At 34.1% G+C, this 15994-nt stretch overlaps 1 protein-coding gene across 1 annotated transcript in view; it reads left to right on the top strand.

The window, feature by feature from the left end:
- The window catches only part of LRRC72 (leucine rich repeat containing 72), a gene marked incomplete at its 5' end in the record, with an annotated part of 60121 nt that overhangs the window by 36367 nt on the left and 7760 nt on the right, over nucleotides 1-15994 (top strand). Inside the window, 4 exons of the mRNA XM_079150383.1 lie at nucleotides 5221-5302; nucleotides 6583-6693; nucleotides 13333-13422; nucleotides 14629-14781. Coding sequence (XP_079006509.1) covers nucleotides 5221-5302; nucleotides 6583-6693; nucleotides 13333-13422; nucleotides 14629-14781 — 436 coding nt within the window. The remainder of the gene's footprint in view (nucleotides 1-5220; nucleotides 5303-6582; nucleotides 6694-13332; nucleotides 13423-14628; nucleotides 14782-15994) is intronic.

The raw sequence follows: 15994 nt of genomic DNA on the forward strand, positions 1-15994 counted from the left end.
TTTTGTGGTTACATGTAAATTTAAGGATTGTTTTTTCTATTTCTACAAAAAAAAATGACACTGGAATTTTGAGGAATTGCACTGAATCTGTAGATTACTTTGAGTAGTATGGACATTTTCATAATATTAATTTTTCTAAGTCATGAACATGTAATATTTTTCCATTAACTTATGTTTTCTTGAATTTCTTCATCAGTGTTTTATAATTTTAAGTATGCAGTATTCAGTTTTTATAATTTTTACCTCTAACTAAATTTATATCTAAGTAGTTTAGGTTATTGTTGCTATCACAAATGGAATTCTCTTCCTAATTTTCTTTCTGGATAGTTCATTACTAGCATATAGAAATGCAACTAATTTTTGCATGCTGATTTTGTATCCTAGGACTTTACGAAATTCATTTATCAGTTTTAAGCAAGTTTGTTCATATATTAATCTTCAGATTTTTCTCTGTAGAAGATCATATTGTTAGCTTATAGAGACAACTTCCTTTTTTTTTTTTTTTTTTGAGAATGCATTTGCTTTCTTTCTATTATCTAATTACACTGGCTAGGACTTTCAGTAGCATCTTCTTGAAAAGAAGAGGTGAGACTGAGCATTCTTGTCTACACCCTGATCTTAAAGGAAAAGCTCTAGTTTTTACCACCGAGAATTACATTAGCTACAGGTTTGTTATATCTTTATTGTGTTGAGACACATTCCTTCCAAATCTAAACCATTAAGAGTTTTTATCACGTATACAATCTGAGGTTCTCTGGCAAATCTAAAGCTCTGTGATCTTGTTTCACACAAAATGTTTAAAGCCTTTTTTTTTAATTAGTGATGCTATTTGATTTTCATAAACATAGTTCCCAAAGCTGATTTTACAATCCTGGTATCTTAGGAAGTTGTTTTGGAACATAATTTGAGGGATATTCAAAAGTTTTTCTGGGTCAACCATGGCTATTCAAACTGACTTGAAAGTCAATAATTAGAAAGTCATTGAGTGTAATCCTCTAATTTCAAAGAAATACCTTGAGATATCTAATATCTTAATCTTATGAATAATATAGTAGTTTACTTTTAGAACATTCAGAAACAGGATGTTGAAAAGGAATAAAGTGAGAAGGAAAAAGGAATAATCAAGAAGAAAAAAAATGCTGAAAGGAAAGTTTTGTACCCTTACTTGTATATGATATTGCTTAGCACCAGTGTTGGGTAGTTCTTTTAGTTTGGATTTATTGGTAACCATAGGCATCTATCTAGGTTTGCTGAAAGATTTTATTAAAAAAATAAATATAAATAAATAAACCATAAGAATCTCTCTTGTGGAGTGGGGAAAAAAAATAGAACAGAGCCTAGGATCCAAAGTTATGCTGAAGTTGGGTAACCAGTTTAGAGAAACTGTTGAAAAGAACCCAGATAGTTCGAGAGGTTGAGATATGGATCAGGTAGATGGAGGGGGCTGGACAGCTCAGTTTCCTACCCTAAGTGCTTCTCAAATGTAGTGTTTTCCAAAAGGTTCTTGGGAGCCTGAGTCAAGGCCCAGTTCCACCAGGTACTAACTATATAAACTTGGGCAAGTTATTTAGCCTCTCTGTGTCTTAGTTTCAACATCTTAAATTAAGATGTAAACATTATTCCTACCTCATGTGTTTACAGTAAAGATTAAATATGCTAAAATGTATATGCATAAGGCCAAGATTATTGCATTTATCTTCTTTCTCTTCACATTTCAGGTCAAATATTTTTGTGTATAATTTAGACATGTTTATGTGCTATTGCTGAAATACTGGAAATAAATTTATAGAATATTTCCCAGTACTTGATCTAATTCTCAAATGAATAACTTATGGGTGGTTTACATAAAAGTCCTCACCTCAAATAAACAAACCCAATTATGATGTACAATATGCCAATTGTTGCTTTGAGAGTCGGACTTGGATTTGAATCCTCATTTTGCTACTTATGATCTATGGACTTTGAGAAAGTTATTTAACTTCTCTAAACTTCAGTTTTCTCTGAGGTAAACTGGAGACTGAGTAAATAGCATAAAATAAATAATATGATCCTTTCCTAAGGATCATACTGGATAAGTGTGTGGAAACATCTAGCTTAATTTCTCCCTCATAATAATCACTTAATAAATATTCTTTTCTTTCTTATCCTCCAGTTAGCTATCCTCAACTGGGAGCAACTATGCTCCCCTACCAGAGAGTGTTTCTCTCGACTAGAAACAATTTTGATTGTCACAGCTGGAGAGTGTGTGTGCTACTGGCAACTAGTGGGTGGAGGCTAGAGATGCTGCTAAACATACTGCAATGCCCAGGGCAGCCCCATGTTCCCAAATCCAAGAATTTTCTGGTCCAGAATATCCAAGTGGGAGAGGTTGAGAACTGTGCTCTAAACTATGCCTCCTTCATTTTCTGTTCATGTTGGTATCTATTTTTCCTTGGCAGTACCTCAGTGTTTCCTATAACTGCTTCACATTAAATACAAGAATCTGTAACTGTATAAAAATAATAGTAATGGTTAAGTAATAATAATAGCTATCATTTATCAAGCATTTTGCCATTAGCCAAACTTTGAATTAAGATATATAACTTATGAAATATTACATAAATATAAGATTTTTTGGAAATCTTTAGAATGAATCTTTTTTTGTTTTTCTCAATGAATAAGCATAGTAACATTTCATTTTACTAATAGCTTAAGTATTAGAACAATTAGTGTGTCTTCTAATTCCTGTCTCTGACTTGAACAATTTGCTAAATTTCCATATCTATTAATTTCTGTGAATTCTACCTTGGAACAATTTCTCAATTTCCTCTAATTTGTTCTTTTTTTCCACAGCCATTACTCTACTTTGGGTCACCACCTGTTTTCCCAAATTAGACTAATACCTTCCTTTTTTGTCTCCTGCCATTGTGGCTGCTATTCTCTCTTCCCTATGTTCTACCCTGCCATATTTTGCTGAAGTCAAATTGAGCAATAGCAGCTTCTGCACCAAATATTTTAATAGCTCCCAAAGGTCCTCATGGCCTGACTTTGTCTCTTCTCATTCTACTTCCTCTCATTCACCTCATGTTAACAAAGAGTACAGTCATAATATTCCAATAGTTGTGATCCAAGGATGTCAATGGGAAAACCATGGTTTTATAATCAAGATGAGATGGTCACGTTTGTTAGTGTTCTGTGTTAGTGAGTAATAATTAGTAACACTCCATTTATGTGTGGTCAGCAGAAGAAGAAGAGGTGATGATTTCCACTGCTGTTCTTTGTCTACATTGATGTCAGGTGTAGTGATTATTGCAGCAGGGAGAGAGGTGGAAGGAAGTAGTTTCCCTGCCTTGGAGAAACACGGGTCCTCTCATGCCTTAATGAAAACTGTGGTGAAATCATTGGTGGTTCTGCTGAATGAGTGCTGACATAATTTTGTGGGGTTGAGGCTGTGAAATGATGAGATGAACGGTACACATGCCTTTTATAGCATCATAATTTGTGCATGTTACCAATATGAAAAGAAAGGCAAATTCATCAAAGAAACTAGTGTTCAAACTTTGGTTACAACCTCAAATTCTTTTTCTGAAATATGAAAAGAATATGAGTAAAATTTCTAATAAATTCTCGCTGTCACATGGGTTGACACGTATTTAACTGAATCTATTCCTCAAATGATAAAATAGTTCTATTTAATAATAACGGACCTATAACTTTAGAAAAACAAATTTATGATCAAGATCATATATTTCTGTATATATAAAGGATTTAATATTTGATCAATAACTATTTCATGAGACTCTTCACGCTGTTAGATCCTTTTTAAAATAGTAAGAGACAATTCTTGACTCACCTGCTGCTCTTAGAATATATCTGCCCCCTTCTATGGCTCTACCATGGGCTCATCATAATTCAAACAAATAAGTGAAATTTTATTGAGATTATAGAGTCAATGTTTTTCAAATGGGGCTCTGATTGCAGGCTAACAAGGATTTCTGAAACACATTTTATCATTGAATATGCTCTATTATGTATGTAGTACTTACTGGTTCATTTAGGAAGTTTTTAAGAGAGCACTTATTTCCAGAGAGCATTTATTTCTAACTCATACACACTGAATTTTAAATCAAATCTGAAAAGTAAGAATGCAACTTCACCATATGGTCTGCAGAGCGGGGAGTGGAAAGGATACGCTACTGGAGAAATATGGTTCCTTTCTCTAAGGAAGACACAAAATTTTAGTGATTGAGTGATTCGTTATAAAAATCAAATAAATGTTGAAGTGATCAAGAAAATTGAGGTTCATGAACCCAGTGATTGTCAGGAAAGGCCTTATGAGAAATGATGAACTGCAAAGTAACAGAAGTAATAGGATCACATTGTGCCTTGTCCTCTAGTTGTCATCACTGGTTGGTTAAGTTGTTAGCACCAGACCTGATGGGCAGAGTTGCCTCCTGTATCAATTCAGATTACACAGTCCTTGGCTAAACTGAGGAGATCTGCATACCAGAAGGACAATGAGACTGGAAAGAAAAGATGGTTTTGCAGAAAAGGGCAAAGAGCATTCAAAAATGGACCATTATTCAAGAGATATGACTCAAAGTGCTGGAGCAGGTACAAATTTGGAGAAGAACATAAGTCAGTCAAAATAGCAAGGAGACAGATGTGAGATGCAAGGAGGCCAAAGGAAAGTTTTAAAAAATCGCTGGAATTGTGAAAATGTACTGTGGCAATTCACTCATGCAGGGTTTGGTATGTCTTGCTGGCCTGAGGCTGATCCTTAAAAATAACCAGAAATGTACCAGGAAGGAGGACATGCCAGCAAAGGGAAATTGTGCCTCATACAGATGTAGAAACATCTGCAGTATTATCTGAGGAGAGAACACTTGACTCACAATAATAATAGATGGGGCATTAATGGATGCATCAAGCCAAATCCAATGAAACTATGTGAAGGAGAAGTAAGAGAAACATTGCCAGAGCAAAAGAAGTAGGCTAGGTTTTCAAAGCCAGGCCAGGGAGTCTGACCAAGTGTGATAAGAGAAGTTGATTTGAAGTTAGTTAAAATCATCCTTTTCTTCACTTGGTCCTCAATGGCAACCCAGATATAATTCACAGCCCAGTCCCAAGGGCCACAGATAATTCATAATTGCTGCTAAGGTTGAATTCCTATTGTCTTATTGTGATTATGAATACATATCTATAATTATTATATAAAGTCTGTGATTCTTTCATTTTCAGCTCCATGGGATAGCATTTTTAACTAGAAACCATTGCCTGACTGAGCTATATCTAAACAACAATGCAATATTTGAGATAGTAGGTATGTTTTAAACTTTCTTTGTTGATTGAATAGGTTTTCAATTAACTAGTAATTTTCAATTATGGTAACCGTTAATGACATGCGAAAATCTGTTTTAAATAATTCTCTTAAAAATATGTGACAATCTATTTTTTAAATGTTCTTATGCACATTTCAAGAAATGTGGTGTTAGATTGGTTTTCTAACTTAATATTTTCATGTGTCTTATATGACATTTTAAAAATATCTCTTTTTAACATAGGAAACTTGCTCTATTGCACAGTTGGACACAAACTAAATAGCGTGGAAATGAATTTTAACCATATTTGGGAGCACTAATAAATATTAAAACATTATTGTCTTAAAAGTTTTTACTGGCTATAATTTTTACCAGCCATATTCCTATTTCCACTTCAAGTTAATTTTATATGTGCAACAATCTCTAAGCTGACAATTTCAAGACAGATATAAAAATATATGAGGTGTCATGATCATGAAATATGAAGAGTTACAGAACAAAACATTTCTTTTTAATACCATAAATAATGGAATCAGGGGCTGGGGATATAGCTCAGTTGGTAGAGTGCTTGCTTTGAAAGCATAAGGCCCTGGGTTCAATCCCCAACGTTGCAAAAACAAAAACAAAAAAACCCCAGCAATAATGAAATCAAAGTGTCATAAATTTTAATACCTATCATAATCTTCATGTACCATTAAGAAAGAAAATCTTGTCAATTAAACTATGATGGGACTATGATACAGCCTTATCTCACATGGATTTATGTTTAAAAATGTGGAAAAATGTACAATTCAGGAACAACGAAAATGATACGATTTTTCTATTGTATAAAGTACTTTTCAATTTGGAAGGAGACATTGAATTAGATAAGTAGTTAGTCCCTTGATTGGCATTATATATCTAAGTAACAATCATGCACATGCATACAATCATGCACATGCATACGTATACACACACCCTACAAAACAAAGAGAAGAAGGCAAATGACCCATCCAAATTGAAACAAGCAAAACCATTGCTACAGAAAACCAAATAAAACAATAGTAGTGGGAAGAAATTGACTATATTTGCACATCAAAATTAGTTATTTGAATTCATATGCGTTGTATGCTTAGCAGTGATTCACAATATCATTGCTAGGCATTCCTCTTTTTACCAGCTGTAATATATTCTCTTTAGTTAGTGTGTCTGATTAGCATTTTTAAATGTTTGTTTTCACTTATCAATTGAAAAATAAATAATCAACTTAAAAAATTGTTTAAAATCTTGTTCATTTTTTTAGGCCTGCACTATTTGCCTTCACTGCATATACTCCTGCTGCACCACAACGAGTTAACAAACATTGATGACACGGTGAAGGAATTAAAGGGAATGCTGAAATTGAGGACCCTAAGTAACAATTTGTACTTTTATATGGTCATGAATTAAAATAGCAATAGTCCATGACAGTTTTCCACTTTTGAAGTATAAAATTCATTAGAGGGGGATTGCTTCTAACTAAAATGCTTACATGACTCTATTTTATTCTTTTTAAAGACATGCTTTTGAAAGAGCAACAGGAAGAAAAGGATTATTTATGTAACAATATGGCATGTCCAATAAAAATGACAAAAATAACAAAAGATGATTTACATGTTTAAATCTGTATTTTTGGTTTTATCTCAAAAGTATGTTTTAAAATATATGATTCTATTAACATGAAATATTCCCAACAGACACATTTCTACAATACAGCAATACTGAGAGGTAACTGTTTTTAAATAGATTACTGTTCACTTAGGGTTGGGGAGATGAGTGAATTGGGGGATGATAGCTAAAGAGTACTATATAGCTAAAGAGTAAGGTGGGGGGAACAGGACCTTTTTGGGATAATAAAATGTTCTAAATTGCCTGAAATGATAAGTTGCACCACTCATGAAATCTACTAAAAATGCATAAATTATATATTTTAAATAGATTAATTGTCTCGTATATGAAGTATATTAATAAAGTAATAAACAGCAAACAAAAAGAGTAAGCTCTTAAAGTTTTCAGTTGAGTGAGAGCAAATGTCATTTACATTTACTGAATCACATTCAACAAGGAATTGATCTCAATATTAAAGAAATCTGTCTGGAAATGTATTAAAAATATGAATCATAAGCAGATTCTACACACAATACACTTTGATCTTGAGGTTTAATAGACATGTATACAACTGCAATTCAGGAAAAGCAATTCCAGGGGCCCACGGTAAAGACCCTCAGGTCAATGGGTAGGTTTTCAGATTATGGAATTTGAAGACTTCTTCATATGCTATGCTTATGAAATAGATGTTATGAAATAGATGTTTTTCCCTATCGTTTTCTATTCATTTTTGAGAATTGCTTGAGCAAGTGTTTAATATGTATAAACTAATCTTGATGGTTAAGGGTCTGCTCAGGTCAACACATAGTTACTAAAGTCTCTGTGTATTTTCATTGTTATCAATAACATCTGTTGTACTGAGGAGAAATGATTCATGTGCTTCAGGTAGATTCTTCAAATTCAAATATTAAAATCACAAAATCACACCAAGTTCATGGCAATTCCAGGGTTATTTTGGAGACATGATGAGGCCACCTACTGTTAGGAGTTTTTCACAGCCTTCTGATATTCTGTGAGAGGCTTGCGATTGGCCTGTATATGTATTTTGCCCTTCTAAGCTGAACAAATGCTTCTATGATTAAAAGACTAGTTATACTAGATCAGGAACTCTGGCCTATCTTTGTTTTTCTATAAAATTAGCTAACAGATACCTCTCAGAATTGCTTTAAACATAGAGATAACTCTGTAAAACGCTTCCTGCCATTAATGCTATTTTGAAATAACAAAATAATAAAAATTATTTTAATTATTATATATTATTTGTATGTTATATAAATAATACAATAAATTAAGAAGTCTCTTGTAGTATAGAAATTCTGCTAAGTTGGAATTAAACTCAATATGATAAGACTAATATTTTAAATAAGAATCATTACAGTAGCATATTTGAGTCTTCCCTGCTGATAAAATACTTTCTTATATTCTCATTTAAACTTTTACAGCAATCTTCTAATTAAAACTATTTCTTCTTCAATGACTGAAGTACAAGGTTCTGAGAGATTTGATCAAAGTATCAAGGAATGTTGAAATTTAATTCATGCCTGGTTTCATTTATCACTTACACGTTCATTCATTCAGTAGTTATAATATATTCATTCTTTCAATAAATATCATACATTCACTATATGACACTATACTAGATTATAAAACACAAAGTTAAATGAAAGACCCAGTCTGGGCCTTTTTGGGACTTACAGTTTTATAACTCTCAGCCTAAAGATGTCTTAGATGGAGGGGTTTGATGTTTAATTATTTGAACATGTAATTTGCTACATGTAAAAACTCAATAATTTAAGCAAATAAATTCAGAGACTAGTAAGCAAGGTTGGCCCAATAGCAGTAAACAGATTTAGGCCCTGAACCAAGGTGCTGGGTCCAGAACTAAGGGGACCCTGAAATCCAGCCTCTGCCCTATTTGTCAAGAGGGTGTGTGAGCACAGAATTGTCAGGATGGGGGTGGGGATGGAATGTCCTAGTCATTTTTTGAAGACCAGCCAGGTAATATAATATCCATATCATTACCTGTCATGACAGGTAAAGGGAATTCTACTTAAAATTGTAGTGATGTGATTCAAGTTATAGCTATGTTTTCAACTAAGAAACTTGTCATGGGGTCATTTTTTAATTTTTTTTGAAGTGGAGAAAATGCTATGTCTAATTACACACACACAAAAAGCATTTTCTGAAAATGTTTGGTAGTGAATATTAATATTTCGATCCCATATCCCATTTTGGTTAAAGTTATAATATAGGGAAAAAATGTCTGCATTCACTCAACTGCTAACGTTATTTGTGCAATCGTGTCCTCAGATTAAGTTTCTCATTTACAATCAGAGATTAGATTCAGCTCGTTAAATAAAATGAGAAAACCATGTATTTTCAAATGTTGTTGTAATTTTTGTCTTTTCAAGTTGTAAAACCATATAAAAATTTAAAGTGTTATTATTATTCCACTTCAATTACAAGTTCTTCAGAGGGTGAGAAAATAGCCTGGAGGATAAACCTCTAATCCACTTCAGCATTGCACCCTCCGCTGGCATTTATGAGAACTGCCAACTGATTGCCCAGGAGACGCAGGGCTGGGAGCTTCAGGGAGGCCTGAAACCAGCACAGAGTGTGAGGTCCTGGTAACTGGAATTCCTGTCTTCCGGCGAATCAGGGGCCCCACCTCTTCTCTCCAGGAGGTCTACCTTTCCACACCCTCTTTGCCAAACTCCGTTTTCCTCTTCCCTTCCCTCCTCCAAACTCTAAATCAGAATTTGCATGTGCCAAAGACCCACTTTATAGACGATGATTATTACTTGCCTTCAGTCTTCCTGCCCTTTTGTTGAGAATTAGGAGAAAAAACATTACCAGCAACACAACACTTAAACCATTGTTCTGTATCTCTGCCTTCATTCTTACTCATTTTTCTCCAATTTTCCCTATGTTTCATTAAGCTCATTGTTGGAAAGTATCCTTAGACTTCTACCTTTCATAATTGTTAAGACATGCTTCCTGGCGGAGCTCTCAGGAGTGACCACTGGGAACGAGAGCTTGCTCTTTTATGAGAAGGTCTCCATGTTTCCAGAGGTACTGAAACAGTCTCTAACCTTGCTGTCAGCAGTGACCCTATCCTCTGCTGATGACAAAAAGCCAGGGCAAAGACAGATGTTGGGAGGTAGGATAGGACTGTGATATCTGAGGACTCTATTTGAACCTCTCTACCTTGAAATGCTCATCAAGGCGGACCTCACAAACAATCCACCAAGTAAAAAGAAACAACTGGGTCTTTCACAACTGTTTATCTTGAAGAGAATGTTCTGATCCCTCCCCTCTCTTCATCTCCTGATTTATCAGTTTGTCTTTTAAAATAAAAGATGATTTCCATATTCAGTTAAATCATGTGTAGTGTGGTGGCACACAGATTTAAGTTAAAATTAGATAGTGGTGACAATGGAGATGTCAACCCATCAATGTAACCTTGCCCCAGAACTTCAAAATCTAGGGGTCTGATGGGTGACAGCTGAACTTCCTTCCACAGACTGTTGGTAATGCATAAGCTTTTAACCTTTCTGTATCATTTTCATTTTCCCCATCTATTAAAAAAGTATCTTACTAATTACATCAATTTTCTCCAAAGGCAACTTAAGAACATTTTGGATTCATTTAAATGATGGGTTTGTTAAATTCTGTTCTCAAAGTTTAAAAAATTAACTGAAACCAATTATTTAGATGACTGAATCTTCTTATTTTCTGTTTCATTAAGAAGTAGCTTTACACATGAGTCATGTAACTCAAGCTTGTGCAGTGTAGAGACATTTTGATATATTATTGGGAAAAAAAATTGCTTAGACTCTGAATCCCAAATTAAGATAAGCAAGACAGTGCTGGCGCCACAGAGGTGTGCTCTATAAGTAGCCTAGAGGGAAGGTGGATTAAATGGTATTAACCTATTGAAAGTGAAAGTGTAAGCAGTTTTGCTTCATAGTTTCTAAAGGAATGCGCCCATACATCACCGAAGGCTTTCAGAACATTCAGACACAGGAAACTGACTTCATATCTTGGAAAGTTAATTTATGGTAATTTTAGTAGCATCCATCCCAAACCCATAAATGCAAAATGCTATATGTTTAATAGTGTAAAAGGGAGAAAAAAAAAAAAAAGAGTTGAAAATGCTTCCTTCTAAACTTTAAGAGCAGGGACAAAGTAAAGAATAATAAAGATGAAAAGCCATTCAAATTATTTAGTTCAATTTATTTTTTAAGTTAATTTATGCAGAGGCTGCACTAGCAACTCAATTTTCTGTCACTCAGATTTTACTTTAAGATGAGATGAACAGTGAATCACAACATGCAGTTTTTAGTATCCAGACACCTCGTTAATAAGTAACGTAAACCCAAGTTAGGTGTTTTGTTTAATTGAAGCTAGAGCTTTAAATTTACATAAAGGAGTTAACTAGAGATTAGGAAAGAAAAAAAAAAAACAAGAAAAGAAGTAAAACGGCTATATTCTTTGAGGAAAAGACACTGAAAGGTGCATGGAGAGTAAAGGTCATTGAAAGATGTTGGTACATATTCCATTAGCATCACGTGCAGAGGCAGACTGGAACTCCCAGCTGCTACAATGTAGTGCAGGGTAATGAGGTGTCAGATGCGATTCCCCAAGACAGCAACCACAAGGCAGACTTCTGCACTAAAACATTTGTGACTTTTTCTTCCTCCTAAATTCTCATTAGAAACAAATGTGCTTTGCTTTTATATCCTTGTAGGGTGTCCTTTTCTTTACTTTCTCTGACTCCAACTACAATGCATGATCCCTGTGGATTGCATTAAAAATCTGTCCTTTTTACTGGTCTAATATACATCCTTTCTATTCCCTATCCTGCAGTTACAATTATGTGTTCCCACTTTAAATTCCTTCTCTTTTAAGAATAAAATTCAAGTCATTTTTTGTCACTTAAGACATCTTGAAAAATTTCTTTCATTCTTCCTAATTTCTTTCAATACATACAGATTTTCTTTCAAGTTTCTTTGTTGCTCCTGTCTGCATTTTCTTTTCTGCCTTTCCTCACTCATAACTTTGTTATGCACCAGCTGTCTTCTACTGCCTGCTTTATATCCCTATAAAGCTCATGTTTTCCACAGGGAATAGCTATATGTAGAGATTTTATTAGCCAGAGAAATTTGTGTTTATACAACAAATATCAGAATGTTTTATTATCTGCAGAGAATACATCCAGATTTTTATTTTTCAGTTTCTAACTAGTTTGCTATCTTTTAATCATGCCCCACCCAATCTTCTTTATGTCAGTCAGTTGAAGACTTATATTATCGTGCCTTTATTAAACTCCGCTGTATTTTATGAATCGTCTACAGCAGTTTTCTTACATTTAACATAGACTTTGAGGGAGTTGCGTTTTGTGGTGTCTGAGCAATAGCTGCAGCTCTTTCTGTTACTGCCATCTAGTGGTCCCCTCACTATATGCATTTTCCAAAAATATTTTCTAGCATTGCATGGAAGCAGAATCCAAAAAGCTAGATGCCCAACTTGAAATCAAAAATGCTTTATTTCAGAGTGTATTGAAATAATATTGTCTAATATTACCTGGTGGTAAATAGGGAAGATTCTTTACTTGCAAAAAAAAAAAAAAAAAAAAAAAAAAACCCTTCTGGCTGAAGATTTTTAAAAAATGCATCTACATGCTAATTCCTGAAGGAATGTGATAGCAGAAGCGCCAGGAGCCCTTCTGCACCATGTGCCTCCCTACTCCAGCCCCTGAACTGCAGAGTCAGGTTCATTACATGAAAGGACACCTGCACACAAGGCACTCAGAGCCTTGGTGTCTGGCCAAAGGTATACAAGATGCAACATCCACGCCTGCTGGGCTCCACTCTTACTGAGATCCAAAGCTGCATTTACCTATTCTGAATGATGCATAATGATGTCAAGTGGAGGGAGAAAACTCTATTGCAACAGTGCACTGCATCTCTGCCCATCCTCACGCTGGTTCCTGGAGACCTTTGAAACTAGCGGAAGAGTCCCAAATGATACTTTTGTCAAAAGCAGCCTCAAAACTTCCGTGGAGCTGATACCCAGTCCGTCCTTTAGGAATTTAAATTTACGTTTAAGTTTTTGCTTATCTGTGGCAGATTTGGGTCAATAAAATGTTCCAAGCACCGAGCACATTTCCTAGTAGATGGTAGTACCCAGTAATTATTTGTTGAATGAATGAATATAACAGATAGGAAAATTTAAGTGCTGCTCTAAATAAAAAAGGGTCTGATGAGGCCATTGGTTTGATATGAAGTAGAGCTTTATGTGTCCTTATGTTGTACATGAATCCTGCAATTTCTCAAGTTTTATCAAGTGACATACGAAGCTCCTTCTGAAATCTGACATCTTATTTTGGACTCTTCCATTGTAGGTCTATACCAAAACCCTTTGTGCCAATATAAACTATACCGTTTGTATATAATCTACCACCTTCCAGGAGTAGAGCTGCTTGACCGAAATCGTAAGGACAATTCTCTCTTGTAAAGAAATATTTGATGAGGACATATAAGGGGGGGTTGGGAGGGGTTAGCGTTAGGGTTAGGGTTAGGTTTAGGGTTAGGGATAAGGAGGGTGGTAAGAATGGAGAAAGGAAGGACTGTATAGAGGGAAAAGAGGGGTGGGAGGGTTGGGGGGAAGGAAAAAAAATAACAGAATGAATCAAACAATATTGCCCTATGTAAATTTATGATTTTTAATTAAAATAAATTTAAAAAAAGAAATACTTGAAAATCAGCCTTGCAACTCAGTGGTTTAAAATGCAGAATACCTTTGAAAATGTGTTTTTGTAAAAGAATACCATTGGATAATTGTCTTTATAATGAAAGTTTTTTAATTATTTGTTTTTGAAATTTTTGCTCTCTGAAATTTGCCCTAGTTTTAGGAATTCATGTCTTTTCCACTTTATTGGCAGAGTCATCTAACTGAGCATGAGAAAGGCTCTCCTCGTTTCATGTTGACATGCTCCATGCCAAATCATTTATGCCTAGCTCCTTAGTTTCTTATCTCAAAGATGAGGGAGTTGAACTAGATAGAACTCTGACGACCTGAGTCCTAAAATTCATTTTCTTTTAAATTCTGTAAATTCATACATATTGAAATTAATACAATCAATGTTAATGTCTTTATAAATATATCTTCCTGCATTACAGGCAAACTAGAATGTTTGGTTTATATAAGCCATGTACACACAGTCCACATCAGTGTATGACATTTTACATTTTTTGAAAGCTATCTTACCCCCAAGTGCTATGTTTTGTACTTCCTTGTCTACACATACAGATTTGAATATTTTAAATAATTTATTAGTAACTTTTATTTGTGAGAATTTATCAGAATCTCCTGGTTATACCTCTGCTTTCTGACAGCTTTGAGGGAAGGAAGGGACTAGAACATGTGATGTCAGTCATCCAATAGTGATGTGTTAGAAAGTGTGCAGGATGCAGTGGACTGCAGGATTGTGCTTCACCTTGTGACATGAGGAGCACGTATCAAGGGCTTCTAAGATTATGGAAGTACCTGTGACAACTGCTTTACGAATCTATTTTGACAAGATGTTTCCACATAACAGTTCAGTTAAATACATTTTTGAAACTGTTCAATTCTCTTTTGAATCACTCTATATCTATTTATAATGCTGTGTACTAACATTACTTTTTGCATTTATCAGAGGTTACAGAAAAAGAAAGAAGATCAATGATTACAATTTTTAACCATAAAAAGGCTCATATCATTCAATCAATTGCATTTGGAGAAAAAGTAGATGCCTCATGGAATCCAAAATTACCACTAAAGCAGAAACCTGTCCAGAGACTACCTTCAGGTAATTGGTGAGTGGGTGGGGGGTGGAGTGGTGGAAAATGAAATTAAAATTCCTTAATTTTGGATAATGATTATAATAATAGCTAAGTAAAAATTAAGTACCTACATAGTGAAATAATTTCTATTTATTTGCTAAAATATTTTTAATTTTATGATTTTATTAGTCCAATTACAGTGAATATGCAATTTTTACCATCATTCATACATATTAAACTAAATGAGGTAATGAGATAAAATGAGATAATATTAAGAGGAAATAAAGATCATTTGCAATTTTGCCACCCAGAAATAAGTACTATTAATATTTTGGATATATTCACATACGAGGTCATTATATGCAAATATAACAAATATATTCAGTGACATTTCATTAGTTGGAATTTAATTTCTTATTTCCAATAAATAGGGGTTTATTTTTCCCACATAGCAGAGTACAGAGATAGGTATGTAGAGCTCCTTGATATCATCAGTGTTGAAGAACACATTTATCTTTGGTTCTGCTTTTCTTAGTGTGCTTTAATGATTATAAGGTTGCTATACCACCATGCATCTTCATTCCAAGAAGGAAGAAAGAAGAGATGAAAAATGATGCAAAAATATAATCTTTTTTCCTCATCATGCTTTGCCAAATGGACACTCTTATTTGAAAAGAACCAGATGGATTTTATAGAAACAAAGGGGAAAATATGAAATTTGAAAGTAGCATAGAAAGAAATAGAGATATAAATTGATAAAAATTAGATGTTGAGAAAAGGAGATATTTAAAAGAGAAAATTCTATGAAAGTTTAGTAATTCCTAAAAAAAGTTATACAGAGAAATTAAGTAGATGGTAATATTTGAAGTGATAATGACTTAGAATTCTCCAAAGTTGATAAATTATAGGAAGCCTTAGGTTTGGATGACAAAATGAATTTAAAGACATAAAAGACACATAAAGTTAAAAAAAAAATTGTTTACGTTAAAGGCAAAGTAAAGTAACTTTAAAGACATCAGAGAAAAATGCAGATTATCTACAAAAGAATGACCCTAACTCCCCAACTGCGATTATGGAAGTCAGGAGACAGTGAACTAATACCTTAAAATGCTGAGAGAAATTAATGACCAACAGAATCCTCAAACCAACTATATTCAACACTGAGCAAGTGAGGGAGGAAGAAAGGAAGTGGGGGAAGGCAGGAAAGAAGAGAGATGAGGCCCAAATTAAGGCTTTTTT

This window comes from Sciurus vulgaris (assembly GCF_902686455.1).
Source record: "Sciurus vulgaris genome assembly, chromosome: 8".
Classification (NCBI taxonomy): Eukaryota; Metazoa; Chordata; class Mammalia; order Rodentia; family Sciuridae; genus Sciurus; species Sciurus vulgaris.